The sequence below is a fragment of the Mastacembelus armatus genome, chromosome 12 (assembly GCF_900324485.2).
Source record: "Mastacembelus armatus chromosome 12, fMasArm1.2, whole genome shotgun sequence".
NCBI classification, from domain to species: Eukaryota; Metazoa; Chordata; class Actinopteri; order Synbranchiformes; family Mastacembelidae; genus Mastacembelus; species Mastacembelus armatus.
Window position 1 is genome coordinate 10,062,062 of NC_046644.1, and position 17,425 is coordinate 10,079,486.

Below are 17,425 nucleotides of genomic sequence, written 5' to 3' on the forward strand. Positions count from 1 at the left end.
AATACATGCAAAATTTCTAGTGCAGTTGAGTGGTGCTGGTTCATATGTGGTAAAGCTACAAGTGCTGCTTTAAAGGAAAAGAGCCACAGACGAATAATTTTATTTTTTTTTTTCCCCACTCTAGTGTTACAAGATTTTTCCTTGTGTGACTTCTTCAATATTTTTGCTGTTCAGAGTTTGCTTGTTTCATGTTGACTGCCGTACCATGCAGTAGCTTACCTAATCTTCACATAGCTGCAGGGAATCAGACTAAACACCGAGGAAAATACTGATGCCTCATAGATAATATGGTTATCTCAGTGTCTCTTTTAAAAACAGGCAGAGACATAGCAAGTTCACACCTATGTTGATAATAAATGGGTAATTTTCCTATAGTTGAAGCATCAAAAAGAAGAAAACAACATATTTTTATAAATAATCCTGTTTAACCTTGTTTATCAATCATAAGAAACATCAGGAAGTTTAGTGCATCAGCAATCAGCGCAATAAACATAGTGCCTACCTTAATGTTTCACTTTTAACAAAGCTTGCGGCCTATCCATAATTAACAGATGCTTGCCGACATCTATATGCTGACTCCTTTGTATATAATTTATAAAGCTAAATCACAATGATAAATACAAGCATGCACAGATAAATCATGCAAACTGTGTCATTTAAAATGCTGTAACTCATACAGAACAATGCGTGCTTAAATGTATTATACATGTGAGAGAATGAAAAATGTATTGCACGGATAGCATTGTCCTCACCATGACCAGAGGTGCCAGCCCTATATAGTCTCTCTGTGTGGTGTGGATCCGCATTATGCCCACATCTTTGATGTTTCCTGGCAATTCGAGACGCCAGGAGATGGTCTGACTCTCAGCCTGCTCTGAAACATCTTTCGGCACAAAGTCCAGTTGTAAAACCTCAAGAAGACCCCTGTTGGGAAATAAAAGAATAAAATATAGCATGTTGAAATAATCCATGGTGCATTCAAATGTGTCACCAATGTCAGGTGTTGTTTTGTTCAGTCTACTGTTAAATTGATAGAAGTAATCCAGAAACTATGGAACTGTTATAAGTGACTTTTTTTTTTTTTTTATAGACTGTGGTGTCAAGAGACCAAGACTCCTTGATATAACAGATGCAGAAGGAGCTGAGGAGACCTGTGTACTCTCTCATGTCTTCTTGGTGGAGAAATGTAAATATTTGTAAGGAGACGCTGCCTATGAAAATGAAAGAGATAAAAATTGCTCTGAAATTTGTGCAAAATTGAATTCAATACACAAGAGGTCTCATTTCCATCAGCAGCTGGAGGAATAAGGTGAGAGTGTGGAGGGAAGATTAAGTGAGTGGCGGTGGAGACTTCAGCCAAACACTCCAGCCAAAGGATTGGCAAAGAAACGGTATGTGATGTTATCTGACACTGCAGAGGGTGTGTAGGCATACCTGCCAGCAAGAACAGATCAAAGGCAAAATACAGCCGGGCCGTGGAACTTTGAAGTGAAGCAAAACGCTCTAAAAACAATGAACCTCCACATGGCTAAAAGTCACATTTAATAAAAGATTGCAAATGTTGAAATCAGCAGCAATAAGGACATATACAGCTGATGAACAAATAAAACTATTCATGCTCTGTCCAAGGGAACTCAAGGACTGAATGCTGGGCAGTAAAGAATAAAGAGAACCATAAAAGAGGCGATAATGGAGTGGCACTCTACATCTCTAATGAAAAGGCACATTAAAAAGCAAAACATGCTTTTTTATTATTTTTTTTTATGTTTTACTAGCATATCATGGGCTTAGAATTGTGGTTAACGATTAATAATATCGACCAAATGCATTTTAACGTTCTTGTAGTTCAGGCTGAGTTTAATTAAGTCTAGCTTAATGCTTTTCCTCTGAAACTCCAGTGAAGTCTCCTGACCTGTGAAGATGGTTACCATGGGTCAGTGCTACCACACTGAAACTCTACAAAGGAAAAACAAAAAAAACAACTGCTGAATGATTTGAATGGCAACTACACAGAAGAACCTGATAAGCCAAAAACAAACACCATAAAGAATATGTCTTGTCAAAGTAGTTATGGTGCTGTATGACATGTTACCAAATTATTCTTGCAGTTATGGTTTAGCTAAATCGTTTAAACAAGCGTAGTTGGTCTCTTGATGAGCATTGGGGAAGAAGACTGATGCCACTTTAATGTCTGGAGACTTAATATAAAGCCAAGAGAGGAAGAAATGGTTTTGTACACAGCCCCTTAAAACGGTGAGTTGTCATACTTACTCTTTTGAATGGATTAAACATAGATAGAAACTTGCATTTTGAATGTAATTTTAATGTAAGTTTCCAGTCTTTATTCTAAGCTTTAATGTAGCCTCTTGGTTGGACAAATTTATCATACAGATATGACAGTAATAGCGAAAAAGCAGATTTCTTAGAATAGAAAACTTCTCCATAAAAGGTTACAGACAGTGTTGGATTTTACTTGTCAAATGTACTGTATTTCTATTCAGATATATGGGGTTGAAGCAGGTGAACGTATAATCTTTGCCTGACGTCATGTGCCATCCGCAAGATTATCTTCTGCCTGCTTAATTTCAGTGGACATGTCCTCGTCTACCTGTATTTTCTTAAACTAGAGCCAGACAGATTTTAAACAGATTGACATGAAAATACTACGTGAGGGTGTGTAAGATTGACTGAAGGGGTTAATGCCCCTATTTCCTGGAAATCCATCTATTAAGGGGGACTTTAAACCTCTGGATGTATCATCACTTCAAAGCAGAGTGGTGGCAATGAATGTGTGTGTGTGTGTAGGTGTGTGTGTGTGTGTGTGTGTGTAGGTGTGTGTGTGTGTGTGTGTGTGTGTGTGCATGTCCTGGTGGGAGCTCAGTACAAGGGACACGACTTGGAATATCTCTCCTTCCTAATCTCCTCTTCTGAACGTGCAAGCGCTTAAGCCTGGATAATGTCGCCGTGATTATGGATGATTACGGGTAAGTGGGTCGGACGGGCGGCGGGTGGTGTGTGTGTCTGTGTGGGCGGTAGGTTGCTGGGCAGAGGTGGTCACTGGGGTGTGCCACCACCAGCATCAGGCAACACTGATTAAATCATCAGGCAAACAGAGAGTGCTACAAAATTAATAGTCACTTATGATTAGGGCAAAAAAAAAAAAAACAAAAAAAAAACAGAGGCACTTCAACTGCACTTTGAGAGACAATTAATTTTTGTGAAGTAATAAAATCAAATCAAGTATTTGAATATATAAGATATAGTTGAGATTCAACACTTGTATCAGCGTGGAGACGACAGAGGAAGGTACAAGATCGGATGATAAATTTGAAGATACATTTAAGCCACTGATCATTAACCCAGATTTTTTCCCTTTTTGCCTTATACCTTAAAAAAGGAAAAAATATGCATATTACAACCAACAAGACCAAGGGGCAGATGTGTGTACGCATGTCTTTCCGTGGGATTCATGGGTAAAAGTAAAAACTAAACACACTCAATATTCAATCAATACAGAATTATTAAATCAGGGAAGTGAGAATTGAAACTGAACATAAACACTTTTTCCAGTGCTGTTTTACAATCGTCTTGCTCCTGCAATACCATCTTAATATTCTGTAGCTGTTATGCTCTATGCTGACTTTTGAAATGAGCATTAGATATCACCTTCCTGTGGAGGTGGTCAGTCAGTCCTTAAGGATGTTTGATTTATTTATTTTTTTAACTCATGCCAGTAAGATCTGTAAAAAGGCAGAGTAGCTACCCATTTTTAAAACTGATTTCTGCTAATATCTCTTACAACCAAAGGCAAAAACAAGCGTGCTACATGAAAACTGATGCAGCAATGCAGTCTTTCACACAGACAGAAACTATATTTGCTGACAAGCTTGGCTGCTTACAGTCTGTGCACCAGTACGAGGTTACAAGGCCACACATTTCTTCCTCGCTGGAAAAAGAAATCATTGATTTTTCCCTGCTATCTAATGTAACATTGGGGATATTTTTTTATGACAACTTTCGCTCTTTGTAGCAGTGGGGATTATTGAAATCTCCAAAAACCAATATAGGCAGTAAGAAATGATAAAATTTAGAATTCTTTCACTCCGTGTGCAAAAAGTATTAGTTTTGAAAGGGGCTGGTAAAAATCACACAAATCTCTTCTGCCACGCATAGATGTGCTGTACACGCAGAGGACTGACCTCTTTGCAGTGATAGCGACCTTCCTGTGGCACACAACAGAGACAGTGTTGGGGGTCACTCCTCTGCCAGGCTCCACTGCGATGTCCCACAGCGCAGAGTCACTGGGTCGAGCCGTGCTGAATGACAGGCCCGTCCGTACTGTTGCCCTGTGGAAAATGTGTCGTTAGTGTAAAACATTTAACCACCACAGTCAGTATACTCTGGGAGATGTATCATCAACTAGCAGAGGATTCTTGTGAGTTGTGTTACATAAAACAATAAATAAAGCTTTATACACTGTTGTGTGGCTTAGGAATCTTTTATTACCAGCAAAGTTATCACTATAACAAAGGACCTAAAACAGAAATATGTGAATTGTGGCTTTGTTTGTTTTGTATCTAATAGATAATTGTGTGGGAGGCCACTGAGCATTTGCTTGCAAAATCATGCTTGTCGTGCGTATACATGTACATCATTTGTGTGTTTAACTGTTCGTGTTGTGCCTAACGAGGTAAGTCACCGACAGACTGATGCGTCGCAGGCTGCTGGCAGAGCGAGAATTAGCAGGGGTATTTAATTCCCATCAGCCTTGGGGACAAATGGGACTCAGTCAGATGTCTGATTCAGACACAACCATCAGTCTGCAAGGAGCCACAGAACGCTTATTATAAATAATGTAAAGAGACCAGACTGTCCTGCACCTACGGCTTTTTTAAAGCAGACATCCTTATGATAAATTGCTGCATCAAATATCACAAATACATGTAACAAATGGTTAACTGTGGCCCAGAAAGGACGTTCACATTACCATTAAACCTCCACCAATTGTCTCATCTGTTGATATGCAGAAGAACAGATCTACACGTTTATTATGTCCATCACAAATGCTGTTCCTGCTATCAGCATATTGAAACACAAACCTGGGATTTATTAGAACAAGTAACAGCTTTCTACTTTCTAGCACTGGCCTTCTTGCTGATCCATTTCATGGCCTGATAATGACAATTTATTTACCACTTACCTAAGAATGAAGTCATTATAGATTAGTATAAAATGCTCCAATTGTTGTAGAGTTGTTTATCGTGTAATTGTTGCCCATAATGGCTATTTTACATCAATCTAGGTCTGTTTCTGTTTTAATAACCTGTTTCAGCCACGAGACAGGCTTCAAATAGCTGATGAACATTAAAATTGACAGATGGAAGGACACACACACACACACCTGTATGCCCTTGTTTTCAGCGCACACACACACACACACACACACACACACACACACACACACACACACACACACACACACATCCAGATAAACACATTTATAAATACTGAATTGTAATCAAACAACAACAAGACTAATCAATAACTACTGAGACAGGGTCAAGGTCAGAGTTGCTTAGAGTGCCTACAGTATGCATTGTCGGACATGAGCCCATGAGCACACACGCACAGACACACACACACACTGCAGTTGGTCTTTGAAGCAAATTGACAAGCTCAAATTTCAAGCAGCACTGGATAAAGACACGCTTGCGTGCAGAGATCAATTTCTGGATCAAAACCTTGCAGCAAGAAGAATAAATCTCCACATTTTCATTCTCAATTTGAGTGAATGTTTGAAATATAATTACACAAATCAATTAGGCAGATCAAGATAAATAAAAAGCCTTGGACATCATTTAAGAAAAAAAAAAAATGGGGGTGAAAACCCAAAGTTTAAAACTTTTTTGTTCTTGTTTTTTTGCCTATGAGACTACCAACATCCACTGACTCATTTCTTGTTACTTGTCCGGCTCAGTGTCAGTGACAACAGCACCTGACGACCACCATGCCCACAGATACAAAACACTTCAGCTGGCTCCGGTTGAGTGTGGAAGAGATGTAACTCAATGCCAGGATCTTTGCGGATCACTGAGTTTCTCAACCAAAAGCAGACACACGCTTCCCTACAGAGAAACTTAATTTAAGCCACTTCTATCCTCACTCTCTGTCTTTGTCAGTCGCTACACAGAATTCATGACCAGGCGGGGCATTAAATGGATATCGACCTGTAAAGTGAATCTTTGTTTTAAAGTTGTTTACTAAAAAAAAAAAATCTCTCAACTCTGTTTCGTGTTACTTTCAAACGCCAGCCATTCATGCAGAAGTGTGTTTTTCTGATATTGTGCTCTGGGCACACTGTGTTTCTCAAAGACTCAATTTAAATATTTTGCTGACACTTTTCATTTTCATTTATTTATTGCCTGCAGACTAAAATATGCAATTTACTGCTTTTTCTGTTATTTCCACCTAAATCTTACAAAAAGACTGATGTTCATTATGATGAAATGTTTATATTCCATGTAATGATCATTTTGAAAATGGTGTGTCTATATACTGCTTGTGTGTTTAACAGGTGGGTATGAAAAATAAAACACATACAAATGCACACAGATGTAGAAAGTTAATCCTGGCAGTCAGCCCAGATCATCTTTACCTCAAAGGGTTAACTTCCTGATTCGTTTTCAATCAGGGCCACAGATTATCTGGCCTAACCCTGCTGGAGTGTCCTCAGTCTTGAGCCAAAGAGTGAAGTAGAGCAGGGATTTCTCCCAAGAGGAATGAATCACTTTGCCAAGCTCCTCAGAGCTAGCCTTCACTTGGACTTTACCACTAGACTTACTCCCCTCTTCTTGTCAATCTCATTCTAGATCTGGCACAAGGTCAGAAATACATGGATTGAAATCACTGACCTGACTAGAGGAACTTCGGCAGTACAGTCACTGATTCAGAGAGTTCAGAGAATTCCAGGTGAAGAGGCTGCAAATCCTTCCACATAGTCAAAACAGCAGATGTTAAAGGGTCAGCGTCTCTCTACCAAATCTTTTTCACGTAATTTCAACAATGCCAGCAGAGCTACATTTAGGTCACTGGGTCTGTGTGGTTGTGTATTTGTTTGTGTTCGTGTGCAGGCAGGTTTGTGGTTGTGTTAAGGCTGATATTCCAGAAGCGCACTGGGGTTAACTGACCCACTGTTTCAAATATGAGACCTATGGATTAACATACACATCTTAATATTTCTGTCTATTTGCCTGCATCCTGCTGCAGATTACTGCACGATTGGTATGTTTGCATCAAAACAGCACAGAATCATGGGATTAGAGAGAAATTCTCTTCTGTTTCAAACAAAATCCATTAAGGGAGTGAAGATTTGAAACACAAGCCTCACTGCAATGGCTTTCCATTTTACCGATCTGTAACATGGTGATAATTTTATTCCACCCAATGATGTGCATCAAAATATCATAAGTACAAACTTTGAACTATGTGTTCTGCAGCAACAGGGCTGCTTTAATATTAAGTTCACTTCTACCCAAAGGAGTCAGGAAGATGTTAGTTATTTGTTTTCCTACTCTATTAAGTAGATGCATTATTTATGAAGTCAAATACCCAGAAAACCTTGTTGAAATGTTACTGGGATGTTAAGATATGAAAACCGGTGAATCATTTCCCCAATTATTTCCCTGTTTATGAAACAGCACTCTGCGTGACCCCCCCCCCCCCCCCTTAACTGAGAATTTGAAGTAGATGGGATATAACATGTCAGTAATTTATGAAGCCAGTGAAATTGGCAGACAACACAAGTCATGTTGGCACTCAGGCATTTTACTGCATGGCCTTGATGGCAAGCCCCATCAACATTCAAGTGCCTTAAGTAACCATTTAAATGCATGGAGCTTATACTTCATGAAGACACTCAAATATACTGTACATCAGGATGATTCAACTTGGTTTCAGTCTCTTTTTCTGCTTCACATGTTTCAGTGATAATTAAATTTTATGTGGCTCCACCTAAACTCATGTCCTCTGCAAACTCAGCAACATAGTTGAATAATTACAGTGTTTTCTGGGAGTGAGATTTTAAGCCAAAAACACTTTTGGTTTATTTAGTTATGAAGGGCCAAAGTGTTATGTTGGCATAGTAATAAGGTTTATCTCACCTCATCATCTCATTATTACAGTACGTAGTTATCATTTTTTTTAGTGTCATATTTGTGACTGAAAGGGCAGACATAGGCTTACAAATGACTTATCCAAATCTGGCAACACTATGCATGGAAAATGGCATTTCAGTTGGTCTGTCTTGTATAGAACAATAGCTAAATGTTAAAATGACAAAAATATTTCTTATAGTAAAATGTCAGAGCTGCAGACATGAGATGTCGCTTTACTCTGGACTTGAGGCCTGGCTTTAACTTAACTTCTGTGAGACTTATTTGAGATCAGTCACATGACCTGAGGCCTTGAATGCAACACCAATTTAATTTCTTATGTTTTCTCAGTATAATCTTTAATAAAAAAAAAAAGAAAAAAGAAACTGTTCTAGGCAGACTTTATATGTCTAAAATGAAAACTGGACGTTCACACTGGAAGAGCTACCAGGTTTACAATCATAAATCCAGGTCTTTCAAAAAGGGTGATATCAGGTGCAAACAGCTAGGAACAAGCCCTTTTCATAGAAAAACTACTCACACACTGGAGAAACACTAATCTATTCAGTACTTTTTTTTGACTGGTTCCTCGTGGCTACATCCTGAGTGATGCTATAACACTGACCTGTGCATGTGCTGAAGAAGAGAGAGAAATGTTGAGTCACTGGATAATCCTGCCTCGGGTGATGATGAACTAGCAACATGTCTGGTAGATGTAGTGTTTTTATGTTGAAGGTATTGATCAACAATGGCTTCGATCAGAACGTAAATGGATATTTTACATGTGAACATACATCCTCTAACATTTTATTGTTGTACTTTTGTCTATGTATATATGAGTGCATGCTAGATCATATGTGGGTACTGCATGCTCATAAACACTTAGTGAGTGTTAATATTCTGCTCTCCATGCAAGGGTGAGTGAGGAGTTCATATGGAACACCTTGTGTTCCTGACATCTCCTGCCCTGAACATCACTAATAGTGTGATCATCTGCAGAACGACAGGGTCTATAGGTTGTGCGGCTGATGGTCATTTTATTCACATTCTTTCACTGTATTACTTCCTGCACATGGAATAAATTCATCTTTTCTGTATCTGAAGAGCCTCTTCTCTGGTGTGCAAAGTTTTTTTTTGTGGCAGAGGCTTTATATGTCCACATACCCTGAATATTTTATTTAAGGGCTCCTACACTGAAAGGACTTTGTCTCCATTATATAAAAGCACTATTGATACAGTTTTAAATAAAAAATGTGTAAATGCCAAGTTTAACTTGGCATTAACTTAACTTAACTTAAGATTGGAATCCAAACCTGTGATTTGCTCTCGACGCCCTATGACTTTATTTTCCCTTAAGACCGTAAGACTTTAGCTTTGCACTGATAGATTTGAGATTTGGGATTTGTCCCAAATTACCAATGGTTTGGCTTGGAATTGCCCCAGAAGACTCCAAAAAACAAACAGCCTATAAGAGGCTAGTGATCTTGTAAGAAATTTCAGTTCCAAAGTTATGACTGTTATTGATTCCATTGCCCCAATTAGGACCAAGGTATTGTCAGCAAGAAAAAAGTCAAAGTCACCTTGGAGAAAAGCCACAGTGGTTAAAATTCAGAAAAGAATATGCAGACAAGCAGAACGCAAGGGGCGAAAAACCAAACTCCAGGTTCATTTTGACTTGTACAAAGAGAGTCTTCACAACTATAACCAAAAACTAAAAAATGCAAGGCAATCATTTTTCTCAGAGGTTATCAATAGAAACAGCAATAATGCCCCCACATTGTTTTCTGTTGTAGACAGACTCACAAACCCAGCACCCTCTCTTCCTTCTGAACTGCTGTCCAAAAAGTCATGCAATGATTTTGCAGCCTTTTTCACAGACAAAATATCAAAGATAAGACAAACTATCTCTAGCTGCACTCCTAGGAACATGACAATATCACCTGTGCCTCCTTGTTCTCCAGTGAATCTAGAACATTTTGATCTCCTTGATCACAGAGCTCTGGCAGAAACGCTTCTACACACAATTAACACAATTAAAATCTACATCATGCTGCCTTGATATTTTAAAAAAAAATTTTTTAAATGTTTTTAACAGTTTAGCTCCAGATGTATTGCAGATTGCCAATAGTTCTCTTCAGTCAGGGCAGTTTCCCCAGACCTTAAAAACTGCTGTTATAAAACCTCTTCTTAAAAAGCCTAATCTAGATGCTTCAGCAGTAAGTAACAACAGGCCAATATCAAATCTAACATTTCTGGGAAAAATAATTGAAAAAGTAGTTTCTCAACAAATTCACAGATTTGTGGTGCAAAACAATCTTTTTAATGCACTTCAGTCTGGATTTCGCGCACACCACAGCACCGAGACTGCACTTATTAAAATTTTAAATTATTTACATTTGAATAATGATGAATCCAAAACCTCTGTTTTAGTACTACTGGATGTCAGTGCTGCATTTGACACAGTTGATCATGATGTGCTACTTGATAGACTAGAAGCGTGGGTGGGAGTTACTGGCTCAGTGTTAAATTGGCTAAAATCTTACTTACAAGATAGAGACTATTTTGTCTCACTTGGTAACTATGAGTCTGAGCGAACAAAAATGAAATGTGGGGTTCCTCAGGGGTCTATTCTTGGTCCTCTCTTATTCTACATGCTGCCCCTTGCTCAGATTATGGAATACTACAACATTGACTACCATACCTATGCAGATGACACCCAACTTTATATATCAGTATCATCTCATGATTATAGTCCTCTAATTTCATTATGTGAGTGTATTAATCAAGTCAAAGAATGGATGCGCCAGAATTTTCTCCAGCTCAATACAGACAAGACAGAAGTGATTGTTTTTGGCCCCAAAAATGAAAGGTCAAAGGTCATTGCTCACCTTGACTCCATGTCATTGAAAGCTACAAATCAAGCCAGAAACCTTGGTGTAATCATTGACTCAGACCTGAATTTTAACAACCACATAAAATCCATCACTAAATCTTCCTATTACCACCTGAAAAACATTGCTAGAATAAAAGGTTTTCTGTCTAAACAAGATGCAGAAAAACTTGTTCACGCATTTATTTTCAGTAGGTTAGATTATTGTAATGGCTTGTTCACAGGTCTTAGCAAAAAGTCAATCAGGCAGCTGCAGCTAATCCAGAATGCTGCTGCCAGAGTCCTTACAAACACCAAGAAACTGTCCAAATATATCCAAGATATATTGGTTCCCTATGAGGTTTCCAGACCCCTCAGGTCATCTGGGACAGGTCTACTGTGTGTCCCCAGAACCAGAACCAAACAAAGTGAAGCAGCATTCAGTCACTATGCTCCTCACTTGTGGAACAAACTTCCTGAACACCTGAGGTCTGCTCAAACTGTCAGCTCATTCAAATCAGGACTGAAAACTCTGTTGTTTACTGCTGCCTTCGAATAATTGTTCATCCTAGTTTTCTTAATGTGCTTTTATGTTTTATTTTAATTTACTTTACTTGATTTAAATTTATTTTATGTTAAATGTCTTTATTTTTAAATGCTCTTTTCAATGCTTTTAATGTAATTATATGCCTTGTAAAGCACTTTGAATTGCATAGTGTATGAAAGGTGCTATACAAATAAATTTGCCTTTGCCTTTGCCTTAGTGTAAACTTGAATATGTGTCAGTGCCTGATGCAGAGTTGTAGAAAACACATTAAAATGTAATGTAAGTGATGTAAATAAAAGTAAGGAAGAAAAACCATAGAAATCAGAATTTAGACCGACCTTTAAGCCCCTCTGAGTTTTGTTCTGGTGTTTGAAGGAGTAATTTGACAATTTGAGAAATATTCACTTTCCTGATAGATGAGAAGATCAATCCTACTAATTTCTTATGTTCAATTTCTTAATTTCATATTAAACCACCCATTTAAAGAAAAATAGTGACGATCTCTTACCTAAGTGTGAAGCTTTCCAGGGTAGATGTACTAGCCAGGAAAACATAGAATGTTGCCATATCTGTGGTCTTTAGAGGCTTGGACGAGGTCTGGATCACCACAGCACTTCCCAGCCTCAGTCGAAGAAACATTGGGTTACCTGGTGGAGTTCTCAGCAGACTGACACTTCCTATCCGCCTCATTGGTGTCCCTGATCCCCCAGAGTCTCTTCCCCTTCCCACTCCTACTCGCTGAAGGCTATCCTGTGGGGTACACTGGCCTGTCTGGTCCCACCGACTTTGGAAGTAGACCTCAACAAGATTTCCCTGGAGCCCCTTAATTCCTTCAGTTTTTCCTGCTTCCTTGCTGGAGCTTCCTGATCGGCTGGTTGCACTGAACCAGGAGGGTTCTGGCTTCAGATGTGCCACACAGAATCCACCTGAAGACACCAGGCAGGCCCCTCGAACCTCCCTTGTCTCCCAGAAGGCATACGCTGTCACACAGTGAGCCCTGTCCTTTGCCTTGGTTTTAGCGCCTTTCCTCCCATTGCCCTCTCCTGACCCCATCCTTTCTTGCCCAATGGTGATGCTGCTTTCCGCAGGCATGTGGAAGAGGATCTTCACAACCGGGGATGAGGAACGGACCTGGCGGACCAAAATGACTGGCAGGATTCTGCACCCACTGAGGAGCAGGTCTGGAGGAATCGGGGCATCTACAGTAAGGGGGCCATATGAAGCATTGACAGCTGGCTGGAGGAGCCCAGTGCTTGAACCAGTGATTAGAAAAGTCCCAGTCTGAGCCTTAAGGCTGAAATTCCCTGATGGCTCTGGACTGTCCTGCCTCAGGAACACATGGTCCACATTAAGGACCTGAAAGTTTATGGTGGGATAAACAGAAGACAGTGTGGAGGATATTCCAATGTCTTCACCAACCTTCTGGCTCTCAGCAACTGGTGGGAGAAAGAGGGATTAGTACAGTAGCTACTCTACTTCTGTTTAACTGTACATTTCTGTGTTAGGTTTCAAAAGTGCCAGTAAGATACACCCAGCTACCACTTACAAAATCAGTCAGGTACTGTAACAGAGGAAATTTGATGAGGATGATAAAAAGGTAAAGGGTTGACAACAGGACCAAGGCTGGAGAAACAAAGAGTGGTGGAAGGGCAAGTTGGTCGTCTTAAGGAACCAAGGACGGTGAGACTCAGCGTAAAGACAATAACTTGTTGATGCAACAAATGTTTCATTCCTCCATACAGATTCTGCAGTGGAGAAGTGGCAAACAAAGTGAAAACAGACACGGTACTTTAGGTGAAGGAATGTGGAAATGAGACAGCTGTTAAATAAGTTGAAGAAAAGTGAAACTGAGCTTGAGGCGATTCTAATCCCGTTTTTTCAAGCTGTGCTAGGTGATGGATTTGATGACACCTTGAACACCAGACTCCATTAAAAACAACTTTACAGTATCTCCTGCACCATTATGGTCATTAACCTCTAGTAGCATCTTAAGTGCTGTGACAAACATCATGTGATTATTTATAACAGTTTTTTTTTTTTTTTGCACAGCACATTTTCGCTCACACTGGCTTTGAAGGTTGAAGAGACTACTTTACCACTGCAGTCTCATAGACATAGTGACAGAGAAGAAGATCATACACTAGTGTAATTTCAGTGCATACAAGGTAACCAGATGGCAACAATTATGGTAAATCCACAGGTTGCTGATGAAATGCTCAGCCGAATGAAACAACGCCACATGGTTACTACTGCAAAATGAAGGAATTATACACATTATAACCTTCATTAAATTTCGAGCACTAAAAGCACAGGGTGTACAATGATAACTATTGGTGTGCATCAAGGGGCTCAGTTATACTTGTCCTTATACATTTCCCACTCTCAATGTACTACTTCTGTGCAAAGCAATCAATGGAATAAAACTGTAGCCAGAACCTTCGTGGGATGACTATTTGTCCTGACAGGATGCCGTATGTGACAGGTCCAACATCCCCCTGCCAAAGACGCTTCGTGATTTCCCATCTTCCATGTTGAAGTGTGCCAGAATTAAAGTGTGAATTTGACTTTCCCTCACTTCACAAAAATAACTTATCTAAAGGCAAATGTAGGGGAAATCAGAACCTCCTTTCCCCTCAAAAATCTTAGAAGTATCATTTCTTTCCAATTTTCAAAACATATTTCATGAATGCATCTATATTTAAATCAATGTGATTCCTGAAGGCAAATGGGAAACTATGGAAAAAAAAAACACAGATGTTAGAGCTGGTATTAAAAATGTAGTACCCAGAAAAGCACACAGGAAGCTGTCTTATTGATTCCAGAGATCAGAGCTCTAATGAGTTTCACATTAAAGACCAACTTAGATATTTGTCTCTAAACATCAATTCTCCATAATATCTGCAGATTTAAGGCAAATTGGATGTCAAATGAAACAAACAACTGTTCTATTTCCTATTTGCTGCTCACTGTTAATGATGTTTGGCAACGTTTGTGTTCTCTAGTTTAAATCCTGTCTAGTATAATTCATCATCAGTATTCTACCTCCATCAGGGTGAGAGGGATGTCTTTCGATTTTTACCGAAAAGTTGGATATTTGTTGACTTTTTAAAAAAAAACCTAATTTAACCTGTCTGTACTGTCTCAAGGTTAGAAATCCATTTTTGAAAATTTATGTTCACACTTCCTCACCATTATGGGTTATACACTGCAGGTCAAAGCAATTAATGGAATGAAGAAAAACAGAGGAAATTAATCCTCAATCTGGTTCAAACACATCTGAAACATGTCTGATTGTAAGCGCCCTGGGAAAGGACTAAAATGAAGATTACAGGCAATGCTCTCATACTCCTGTATTGCTAATAAACACTGGTCTGGTCACAGAAACATTATAAATAAGAGTTAGTTCCCTGCTGAGGCACACTCAGTGAACATACAATACTAGTTGTAGATCAGATACTTATCTGATGAGTCCTGATTAGATGAAAATGAACCATTTAAAACATTTAAACTACCATAAATGTTATTCCGTTGTCAGACAGGCTTACTGGCAGGAAGTACAATAGGATATGTGACTGGACTGAAAGATAAGGCTGCAATGCTTATTTGCGGTTCCCAAGCAGAGAAGACACTAAGTGTATCACAGGCTGAACTCTATCACTTAGACACACATTAAGACCACAGCCGCACTGAGCCCTGCACTAGAAGAAATACAAGAGTCCCACATATGTATATTTGATGAAAAGTGAACACAAAGATACCGTAGAGTCATAAACCCAGGCAATCGCAGTGCAGTCTTTCACTTGATATCGTTATCACGGAGAGACAGACAGCATACTGCGACTTCACAGCTTTCCGATGCAGGTTATCTTTAAATAACCAGAGAAACAGCTGTGCAACCTCAGGTTCAGTCTTCTTTAATCCCACAGATGCAGCTTCCCGATGCACACTGCAGAGCATGCTGTCACTTTCATTTAGACAGAGGGACAGTGAAATAGGGGCCACAGTACAGTAGTATCCATAAAACCCTCAAAAATAGGAAATCACAACCGTACATCCTTAGAAAACCAGTCACCTTAACACATCCTGCAACAAAAAAAGGCTTCATCAACTCAATGTAGTCTTTTTCATTGGCCTACTTAAAGGTACAATTATAAAACTAAAGAAATGAGCCCAGTGTATTAGATTGTACATAAAGTATATGAGATCATACCACAATTATACGTTCAGTTAGAAGACACATAAAGGAAACCTAGTTTATCTATTGTCTGTGTGTTTTAAAATCATCACAGTATATAGTTTCATCCTCATTAATGTCACCACACAGCTGAAGCCTCTGAGCATCCATGTCCATCTGTCCAACTTCCCTAATGAGGCATTTTAGACCAGTGAATAAATAGAAGCAGAACTTGGCCAAAAGTCACAATTCTCACCTTTAATAACTGAGAAAACAGCCACTGCGACAAATGGGAGCAATGCGCGTAGGGGAAAGTTGAGCGTCATTTTAGCAAAGTTGTAGAATCGAGCCACACGCACCGCTCCGCGCTCCAGTGCGCACCGAGGTCAGCGCTGGCGACTGCGCTCGGTTGAAGGAAAGCGCGTGAAAGAAATCATTACAGTGTCTGATGTCCGGTAAAGTTACTTCCCCTGACTGTGAAGAAAAAAATAAATGTCAGGTCACTTCCTTATCCACAAGTAGCTTCTTCTTCTTCTTCTTCTTCTTCTTCAAACTGAAATAATCTCCTATTCTGTGTGTGTGATTTTGCTAAATGATGCCAGGGACGTTTCCACGGCTCTAGCTGACACGGTGGGACAGAAACAAGCGCCGCTGTTCCCATGATAGAAATCAGTAAACATGTGCCGTCTGTCAGATTAACGAGACCCACGTGGTCACATCGCCGGTAAGGGAAGAGCTGCGAGCAAATGAAATGCACATGAGGTCAAGGGGGATCAGTGGTTTGAATGTTGATTTAACAAATGGAGCCTCTGCTTCTGGGCTATAGGTCAAGGGAAACATGATATTATTGGTCTTTTAAATAAGAAAAATAAACCGGTAGCATATGATTCAAACATTATTTCTTCTTTTATTGTCTTTTTAGTCTTATTATATTTAAACTTTGAATATAAAGTAAAAGTAAAAGTCAAGTTCAGGTTTTGCCAGCTGTCTGCTGCACATTCCTGGTGCACAGTATCACATAGGATCAAACTTTGTGCATGTGAGCAGATGGATGCAGACAGTATAGCTTAAGCCTCAGCTCATATGAGACCTGTTAAACTATATAATGCAAACTTTATTGAGAAGTGTAGTCTACAGATTTGAGGTTAGTCTGCTCATAATCAAGTTAAACAGACATTTACTTTTTCTGTGCTGCTAGAAGCCTTCAGGCTCCATTTAATTTTTTTTTAAATCTCTGGGTAATTGTATATATTTCTTTTTCTTTTTATGTGCATCACTTCATCTGCCTTGACCTAAAATTCCATAGACTCATTATAATGAGGTACACTGAGCATCAGTGCGAGTTCAAAGCCTGAACTGAAATAGCACAGTGTGTTGTTGCAGGGGAGACAACCAGGGAAATGATAATATGAGCAGTTTTGTGTCTGAGAGCGAGCAGGGGCGTGATACAGTTTAAGCACGGTGGCATCCATCCACTCTGGTTCTGCACAGAGACATCAGACTCTGACGCTGACATCAGTTTTACGGTAAAGAACACCTAGAGGGTTTAATGAGCCTGGTCGGACTTGTCTTCTCGTCTTCACTCTCCGCCATCCCCCTAAACACCTGTCCTCTAAAACAAATGTGCTTTACCGACAGAATATGTTTGCCAACTAAACCCACTGTGGGCAGTGCCTCAGTGCCTG

At 39.5% G+C, this 17,425-nt stretch overlaps 1 protein-coding gene across 1 annotated transcript in view; it reads right to left on the reverse strand.

Annotated features, from left to right (window-relative positions):
* Nucleotides 1-16,071, reverse strand: part of LOC113124768 (transmembrane protein 132D) — a 29,324-nt gene extending 13,253 nt beyond the window's left edge. Inside the window, exons 1-4 of the mRNA XM_026297870.1 lie at nucleotides 15,997-16,071; nucleotides 12,075-13,002; nucleotides 4,200-4,346; nucleotides 753-924 (exon numbers count right to left, since the gene is read on the reverse strand). Coding sequence (XP_026153655.1) covers nucleotides 753-924; nucleotides 4,200-4,346; nucleotides 12,075-13,002; nucleotides 15,997-16,066 — 1,317 coding nt within the window. The 5' untranslated portion in view covers nucleotides 16,067-16,071. The remainder of the gene's footprint in view (nucleotides 1-752; nucleotides 925-4,199; nucleotides 4,347-12,074; nucleotides 13,003-15,996) is intronic.
* Nucleotides 16,072-17,425: the final 1,354 nt, after the last annotated feature.